Source organism: Pezoporus wallicus, unplaced genomic scaffold, assembly GCF_028554395.1.
Source record: "Pezoporus wallicus isolate ANWC-B61680 ecotype Strahan unplaced genomic scaffold, APGP_CSIRO_Pwel_v1 contig_6814, whole genome shotgun sequence".
Classification (NCBI taxonomy): Eukaryota; Metazoa; Chordata; class Aves; order Psittaciformes; family Psittacidae; genus Pezoporus; species Pezoporus wallicus.
Window position 1 is genome coordinate 2,195,489 of NW_026639755.1, and position 9,502 is coordinate 2,204,990.

The 9,502-nt window shown below is 45.3% G+C and overlaps 1 gene segment (V, D, J or C); it reads right to left on the reverse strand.

The window, feature by feature from the left end:
- Positions 1-5,555: 5,555 nt before the first annotated feature.
- Positions 5,556-7,891, reverse strand: LOC130602746 (T cell receptor beta variable 19-like). The segment is given in 3 exon segments: positions 5,556-5,727; positions 7,349-7,724; positions 7,818-7,891. Coding segments are annotated over 3 exon segments (471 nt in total).
- Between the last annotated feature and the right edge of the window lie 1,611 nt (positions 7,892-9,502).

The following is a 9,502-nucleotide window of genomic DNA, read 5'->3' on the forward strand; positions in this document are numbered from 1 at the left end:
CATCCATCTCTGTAACAGCTAAATCTGTGTTGAAACCCAGGCTCTTTCCTAGAAGAAATTACAAGCACTTTGCAGTGTGTGTCTTTTGGAAACACACAGAAAGTTTCAAGCTTACTCTGACTGTTGTTCTATCAGACAGAGTATTATCATAAGTGACAATTGTCTTTTTATTCACACTTGTATGTTTGATTTCAACTTTAGATCTTTTGTGTCCAGGATAAACCAGAAAATGTTCTGTTTAACCAAGTATAATGATTCTTTGGTATTGGTGACAGGGAGAATGATGATTTCTGGAGATGAGGAAATACAATAAGTATGCTCAGACCTTCATTAGTTTTCTTCCTTCTCTAACTTTCAGAACTAGTATGGATGATCTTGTTCTGGAAGGAGCTTTGTACATGAGTCTTTTGTAGCCTTAGCACACCACAGGTGAAGGAGACTTGGCTTGATCCTGAAGTAAACATATGACAACTTCTTTTCCCTTAGTTGTGCCAGCAGTACCTGTACTAATGCTAAACCCAGCTTCCGGGATTCAGAAGTATGCCACTGTCTCTGACACAGTCTTTTAACCCGTGTTAAGAAGGCTGATGGCTGTCCTACCATGGCTTTTGGATGCTCAGTGGGAACCATCACACTAGTTGCATTTGCTAGTGTGCTTTGAAGTGAGGCCTCAGACTGAATTCCCGAAATCAACCAACTGAAGATATGTGCTATCTAAGCTATTTTCTTTTTGAAGTGAAATGATACCATCTGCTGGAATGAATGGGTGCTTACAGTGATCCTTAGGGGCTGTATTTCCCACCGTTCTCTAGTTCTGCATTAGCAGAACTGCATGGAAAGGGGAATGGAACTAATATACCAGAAACAAGTTTGTCAGTCATTAAACTGGCAACTGTGAAATGTTGAATTGAAAGTGTTGACTCAGGAACACACAAGTTCTTTACCTATAGGAGAAAGATCCCAGAGCTGAGATTGAGACTAGGATTTCCCAAAGCCAACATAATGCAGCTAAGGAAGGGAACCAGTGTGGGAAGCAGCCTGATGAGGTACCTAAGCAGATCTGCTGTAAAAGTTGTCCTAAGCTGCAGGTTAACAGGCTGGAAAGCAATACTCCCTTTCACATAGAAAACAGGTTTCCTCTGGGTTGATGTGGGACTGGGGGCAGAGAAATGGTTGACAGCAATAAGAATGGGTTAAATGTTCAAGGAGAACATCTAGATGTAAATCCCATGTTGTCATTGTTTCATGACAGGATCTGAACCCATCCAAACCAACTTTTAAATGTTCTCCATATCCTGGTGCACTGCACTAACAACTGGTTTAAGAACGCGAGCAGTCAATCTGCATGACGAGTGTCAAAATGCTTGGAATGTATAGGCAGGCTCCTACAAAATGGATAAATGAACACATTTAGACTGGAGCTCCACTGAAGTGGCACAAGTTTAGCTATTCCTTTACCTTTGAGCCTATAATGAAAGCTTACAACTGGCCAGTGACAACTGAGGAAAGAAGTTTGGGTGCAAAGCATTGAATTACAAGGGAAATATTAATTCATGTGCATGTGTCCCAGCCAAACTAGGGAAAGGCAAACGTTTTTTACACACGATTCATCTACCCTTCAAATGTTCGTGTACTGCACAATTTGACTGATTACTGACAGCCACATCACTGATTATCAGTCACAATATAACTGCAAAGCAGATTTGTCCCCCAGAAGAGCATTAAACAACCCTACCTACAGAGGAGGACACACAGACTTCATCGCATCATTCCACAAGGATCGGGAACCTACAGCAGCACCAACCTACCCCTGCCCTCCTGCTTCACAGACTCCAAAGGCAGAATTTAGCTAGGGCTCTTCAAGGAGCTAGAGACAGGGAGCAACATCACCCATGGGAGCAGACCAAGCACCCCATGCATGTGTGGAAGGGCTCTGGCTTCGACAGCGATTTCCGTGAGCACGGAAACCGTGACCAATTTCATGCAGCTTTTCTCTCCCAGCCCCAACACGGCCGGAGAGAGGAGAGGTGTGCTCGGGGGCGGCCCCTGCGGGCACTCCCCACTCCCAGGAACAGCCTTTACACAGCAGCAAAGGGCAGAAACCCCACAGCCTGCGGAGTTTTAATCCCTTTCACTCCTTCCTTGGGTCTTCCCCTTCCCCCCCTCCCGAACGCAGAGATCCGAGGAGATCCTCGACCACGGCTCTTTCTCAGCTCTCTCCGGCCAGGCTCACAATGCCCTTCCCCTCCGGCCCGCCCGCCACAATACCTTCTGCAGGGCTCCAGCATCACCCCCTCCACTTCCCAGCATCGCTCATGTAGTTTTCGCAGGAGCCCTTCCCGCTAGAGCCATGCCGGCCGCTCTCCCGGCATCAGGAAACTTGGACAAAGACCATTTTCACGGTGCAAGTGACACCGCCTCCATGGGCCAGCGCCAGGTCCCTCTCGCTCTGCGCCCACTGCCTCTTTGTCCCCTGGCCCCGGGCACAGCTCTTGGCCCTCGACCGATGCCTTCCACGGGTTGGATGCCTGCGAGCGGTCCCGCTCCCCGCACTCCTCTCCAGGAGCGGCTTTTCCTTCTCCTCTCCTCTTCTCACCCCGATCCCGCTCTCCTACAAGAGTCTCTCTCCCTCTCTCTCTCTCCTCCTCCCTCTTCCCAGGAGCTGCCTCTCTCTTTCCTCCCCTTCCTCCCCTCCCTCTCCCGGGCTCATCCCGCTGCTTTCCCCCTGCCGCCCGCTCCTCCCCTCCCCGCCCCTCCTCTTCTGCTGCCCCCCTCCCCAGCGCTGTTCAGTGCCGAGGCCCGGCCCAGCGCAGCAGCGATCGGCAGCAAACGAGGGTGGGAGCGGGCTGCGCGATCCCGCACGGAGGCGGCGGCCGCCATTCCCGGCCCCGTGGCGGCGGGCAGCGTCCTCTCTCCCTCCGTTGCCGGCTCACTCGGCCCCCGCCGCCTCCCTCCTGCCGGCTGCCGCAGCCGGGGGTACCCAGGGGTCGAGCGGGGCGCGGAGCCCCCGTCGTGTGGCAACCGCTGCACTGGGCGGCACCGGGTTCCGTCCTCGATCCCGGCCCTTGCTGCACAGGCTCTCCCCCGCTTCCTCCGCTACAATGACAAGTTAACGTGGTATTTCAGCTGAGGGCATCCAAGCTTGTGCGAAAGAGCCCTGATGAAGTTATCCTAACCAGCAATATGAAAAGACCCTGTCCCTGTCAGGTCAAGTTTTCTAAATAAGTATTTGTTTTCTCTGTCGCTTTCTATTGCTTTCTCCCTTCCCTTTCAGCAAACGATCGGAGAAGTGCTCCAGCTGGGAAATCTGTGTCCATCATGCTCATTTTCAAGAGTGTTTTGAATGGGATGTTTGTGATGGGGCTGACGCTTAGGTCCAAGAAGAGGAACCGATTCCACTCTGTACAGAATTGTCCCATCTCTGGTTGGGACAGGAGACTGCAGTGGTGCTTCTCTCCCGCTGTCTCCTGAACCCTTCTGCTTCCCCAAGAATTCCTGTTAGCCTTTGCAAAAACGCAAGGAGTTGGATGGCTGGGCACAGCCCTGCCCTTTAACTCTAGTGCTTAACAAAGGCAGTAAGGGCCACAGGGAGGTACCGAAAGGCCTGAATACTCTGTTACCATATGAGGAGTTCTTTTGAGATGGCAAATCATTCCCCAGCAAAGCCGTGATACCAGGATGAAGATTTACAGACTACTGCCAATCATCGACCACTCTATAAATAGTGGTCCTGAGTGAGAACCCCTTTGAGCACTCCTGGACCACTGAGGGCACTTGTCTCCCTCTGAGTAGGATGCTGCTCAGAGCCTGTGAACTCTCAAGGTTTATACAATAGGGGGATCATCTGCCTGGGCTGTCACTGTAGTTCACTGACACCGAGGCCTTCGCCCCTGGAGGAAGGCTGACAAAGCTGACGTGAGTATAGTCTTAGTAATACCCCTTTTCACTGCTCCTGAGAGGAATTTTTAATATACGTATGTCTATATATGTAACACATCTCTACATCAAGATATCCACACATCTCTTAGCATCTTGTGTTAGTATAGACGCTTAACTGTAAGTGCATGCATAAAAGCTTCAATAGTCGAGTGCTTTTAGAAATTTTGTGATTCACCTTAGCAATACATACTGCTGCTAATTTACATCTGTCATCCTCTAGACATAAACCAGGTCTGAGACTAAGACTGGGTTCAGCCACATCCAGACTCCTCTCTGAGAGGAAGTTTAGAAAGCAAGGGGGTCTAGTCTGAACCCAGTGACCCAACGGGAGGATTTCCTTATTCCCCATATTCTTTTTGAAAATAGCCAGGGTCTTCAACAGAAGGAAGACGTATCTCTGAAGGGCTCAGCAGAAAAAGGTACCTCAGAATCAGAGCAGGGGACTTGCAAATAGTTGCTTGAAAACATCTCTTTAAGGGAACAGCAGCTGAATTTGAGCAAAACAGGATGTGGTTTGACATTCACCCAAAAAGAATCATTCTGATAATGCATTGGCCTCTCAGCACACCACCCCTCCCCAGTCTTTCAGGATGAGGCTCAAGGTAGAGCTCTCTGCTCACCATATTACAGTTGGACAGAAATAGTGACACATATGGGCCTTAGGAAACCTGGTGGGGGTTTTGTCTCCTGTTATCAAACGATCTTCTTGTTACTGGAGTCTGCGGATGGGGTTTGCACCTGCAGCTGCTGTTTCTGTTGAGCAACAGAGAGCAAAGGAAAGACTTGTGGGTTTGGGGGAGGTACTGACCTGCTTTTACAAAGTGAGGGAAAATATAATCACAAAATACATTCTGTTTTCTCTAATCAGAGTCTAATCTGGACTGCGTTGTTCTTATTGAGCTGTGAAAGAGGTACAAGTATGAGGCATAAAAAGATGTAAGACACGTAGTAGCATATTCTTCACTGTGTAGCCAGACGTAAACTATATAGAGCAATTTCTGAATAAATTTCAATCTACATGTTGTTTTCCTTGAATGTGAATTCACTCTAAGTTGCATACTATTTTGTGCTATCTCCCTTTCCTCTTTACAGCCTCCATACGCATGGAACTTTTCAGGACTCTGTCTATACACATGCAGACCATGGTAATGGATCCTCTTTTCTCATTTCAAGCTCATCTGTACCATGTTTGCTTAGTTTCTATTCTTGTATCTTTGCAGTTTCTATTTCCTTCATTTTATGTCTGCTTTTGGTTAACAATCTTTATTGATTGCTCACATGAGATAGAGAGCACACAGTGATCAGGACAGGTGAGTTCAGCAATTAACCTGCACTTCAAAGACCTGTTCTACCTCTCTTATTCCATCTCCTTGGCAGCATCTGGTTTGTGAACAGGCTATTGGCCTACGGACCATCATCCTGTGCTGAGAGAAGCTCTCTTCTGAAAGAAAGTGCTGGTAAAGAGAAGTTTATGTAAAGAAAGGAAGTGACTTTGAAGTGCTGTGTTCACACTGCTGGCACAGAAATAGACAGCGGAATAGTTCATCTTCACAGATAAAATATCCAAAGAGAAGTCTGAGCGGTTTGGCCGTTGAGCTTTGTATCCAGTGTGAAAGTCACCCTCAAATTCCTGATTTGGACCTGCAGAATAATAAATTAATTGCAGCCCCTTCCCTGGCTGCTGCAGAAACCAGTACATGGCATTGTGATTATCATTTTGACTGCATGTCAGAGTAGCTTTGTCATCTTCTTTCAGCACAAGACTGGAGGTTTGGGTGATTCCAGCTCCTGTAAGACAAAGCAGAACAGAAACATATTAAAACAAGGAAGCTACATTCTCCCAGCAGCAGAGCAGCTCTCATGGCTTTACTGATTGCTTACTTGCTCCAAAGAAGCACAAGGACACACACCAAGCCGTCCACATCCTCATTTGTGCCCCAATAGTCAGTGTGCCTGCCCCTACAAGGCCCTTATATAGGTTCACTTCTCATGCTTCTCCTAAACCAATGGCATCCATCTCTGTAACAGCTAAATCTATGCTGAAAACCTAGCTCCTGCAACAAATTTCAAGCAGTTTGAATTGTTTGTGTTGGAAACACACAGAAAGTTTCAAAGTGACTGTGACTCTTGTTCTATGGGACAGTGTATTAACATATGTGAATAACAGAATGGGTTAAATGTTCAAGAAGAACATCTGGATTCAAATCCCATGTTGTCAGTGTTTCAAAACAGGATTTCAATCCAAATGAACCTACTCTCTTGTGTTCTGTGTTGTTGTACATCACAAAGTAGCCTTATCACTATCTACAGCTTCCTAAAGAAGAGAAAGGGGAGAGGGCGGTGCTGATCTCTTCTCCCTGGTATCCAGATTGGATGCATGGGAATGGTTCAAAGCTGTGTCAGGGGAAACATTTTTTTATCGGGAGGGAGGCAAGCACCTGAACAGGGGCTTCCTCAAATGGTGGCTGATGGCCCTGGCTTGTCAGTTTTTAAGGAGCATTTGCACAGTGCTGTTAATGACACCCTTTAACTTTTGATAAGCCCTGACGTGATCAGGCAGTTGGACTGCATGATCCCTGTAGGTCCCTTCCAACTGAATTCTATTCTGTTCTGGTCTATCCTGTTCTCCTCTGCTCTGCTCTGGTCGCACTGTGGATCTCCAGGAAACTGGCCTTAGACATGCAGTCTGCTTGGTAGTCTCACAGGAGTGATTTGGGACATTCATGGCCCAAGGAGGAAAGGAACCCAGGAAGAAAATTACAAGATGTTTCTTTCATGATAATGACACCACCTCCATAAAAGGACTAAAGCTGTCCAAGGGATGCTATAAGCTGCCCATGCAGCCTGGTTGTTAGAATGTGGTCCACATGTTCCCCTTCACTTGCCAAATATGAGTTAAAGTTTTTCCTCTTTTTCTCTAGGGCCCCCTGCTCCTGTTTTCTGTAGCTGGCCCCATGGAATGGTGGCATCCCAGGCAGTTGCTGGGACTCGGGACCTTCACTCCCTCCATTTGATTATAGTATTTTCCTTGAATGTGAATTTATTCTAAGTTGCATTCTATTTTGTGCTATCTCCCTTTCCTCTTTACAGCCTCCATACACATGGAAATTCTCAGGACTGTGTCTATGTACTTGAAGACCATGGTAATGGATACTCTTTTGTCATTTTAAGCTCATCTGTGGCGCGTCTGTCTGCTTAGCTTCTTGTATCTTTAAAGTTTCTAGTTCCTTCCTTTTATGACTGCTTTTTGTTAACAATCTTTATTGATTGCTCACATGAGATAGAGAGCACACAGTGATCAGGACAGGTGAGTTCATCAATTAACCTGCACTTCAAAGACCTGTTCTACCTCTCTTGTTCCAGCACCCTGGCAACATCTGGTTTGTGAACAGGCTATCGACCTACAGACCCTCTTCCTGTGCTGAGAGTGGCTCCCTTCTGAGAGAAAGTGCCGGTAAGGAGAAGTTTATGTAAAGAAAGGAAGTGACTTTGAAGTGCTGTGTTCACACTGCTGGCACAGAAATAGACAGCGGAATAGTTCATCTTCACAGATAAAATATCCAAGGAGAAGTCTGAGAGGTTTGGCCGTTGAGCTTTGTATCCAGTGTGAAAGTCACCCTCAAATTCCTGATTTGCACCTATGGAATAATAGATCAACTGCAGCCCCTTCCCTGGCTGCTGCAGATACCAATACATGGCATCGTGATTATCATTTTGACTGCATGTCAGAGTAGCTTTGTCATCTTCTTTCAGCACAAGACTAGAGGTTTGTGTAACTCGAGCTCCTATAAGACAAAGCAGAACAGAAACATATTAAAACAAGGAAGCTACATTCTCCCAGCAGCAGAGCAGCTCTCATGGCTTTACTGATTGCTTACTTGCTCCAAAGAAGCACAAGGACACACACCAAGCCGTCCACATCCTCATTTGTGCCCCAATAGTCAGTGTGCCTGCCCCTACAAGGCCCTTATATAGGTTCACTTCTCATGCTTCTCCTAAACCAATGGCATCCATCTCTGTAACGGCTAAATCTATGCTGAAAACCAAGCTCCTTCCTGCAACAAATTTCAAGCACTTTGAAGTGTCTGTTGGAAACACAGTTTGAAACTGACTCTGACTCTTGCTCTGTGGGACAAAGTATTATTATAAGTGACAGTTGTCTTTTTATTCACACTCACGTTTGATTTCTTCTTTTGACCTTTTCTTTCAAGAATAAACCAGAAAATGTTGGTTTTAACCAAGTAAAATTATTCTTTGGTATTGGTGACTGCCAGAATGTTGATTTCTGGGAAAAAGCAAATGCAATACAGATGCTCAGACCTTCATCAGCTTCCTTCCTTCTCAAACTTTTAGAACCAGTGTGGATGATCCTGTTCTAGTTAAACTATTTTCTTTTCGAAGGGGAATGTTGCCCTCTGCTGGAATCAATGGGTGCTCACAGTGATCCTTTGATGCTGTATTTCCCACCGTTCTCCCGTTCTGCATTAGCAGAGCTGCATGGAAAGGGGAATGGAACAAATATACCAGAGGTATATTCCGTCTCAGCATATATATGGAATATGGTCATCTTCCTTTGGATCTTAAGAGCTGTAAAATTCCAGGGCGCACATGAGATTCCAAGAACATGTGTTTCAGAACCAGGGCCACAGTGTTTCATTTCAGCTTGTATTTTATGAGATCAGCAGGACTATATGGGAGAAGGAGGAAATCTTTCTGGTTAAAGGTATTGCAAGATAGAGGCATATACATTTAAGGTACTTTTAATTAACAGATATGACAATATATTTAATATTTGCACTCAAAATGCACTTGTTACTGAAAGAAAGAAGGTCGCTATTTCTAGATCTACCCATTCATTTTTGCACTGTTCAGATGTTTCAAATAATTTTATTACATACTGGCTAAAATGAACTAGAATCTGATTCTACAAACAGTTAAACATCTGGGCTGAATCTAAGTGACATTAATAACTTTCTCCTAGCTTGATGAGTGTAATCTGTTAATCAGGCTTCCTTTCACTGTGCAACAATGTACACAAACCCTATTATATTTCATGATTCTATCTCACCTTAAGTAAAGAACTCATGCAGTTACTGACACTCACTTTAAGACACTGCACTGGTAAAGAAGGGAGCCTTAAACGAAAGTTAGGTCCATAAACAAGAATTAGGTCCCAAAGCATCCCTGTGCTGTTCTGTTCATAACCAGACTACTACTTGAAATAGAAAAATATCCCACAAGCTGAAGCACACATAGAACTTCACTGCTTCATTTTTAAATCTGAGTGCCTTGACTTTTTCATAGAGAAAGATAAAGGATTTTAAATAAACATTAATAAAATGCCATAACTAAGATATACATGGGCTTCTCCATAGCTTGAACACTACTAACTTTTACAGATATATACCTGAAATCACAGAACAATACTTATTGTCTTTTCTTCACAAGTTTTTGAAGCTGTTTAGTCGAAGTTGAAAATGAGTTTGGTAAACAGCATGATTATAGGGATGTACTTACAATGATGTAGATGTGATATCTGGAAGTCTGGACTTCGGAGGAGCTA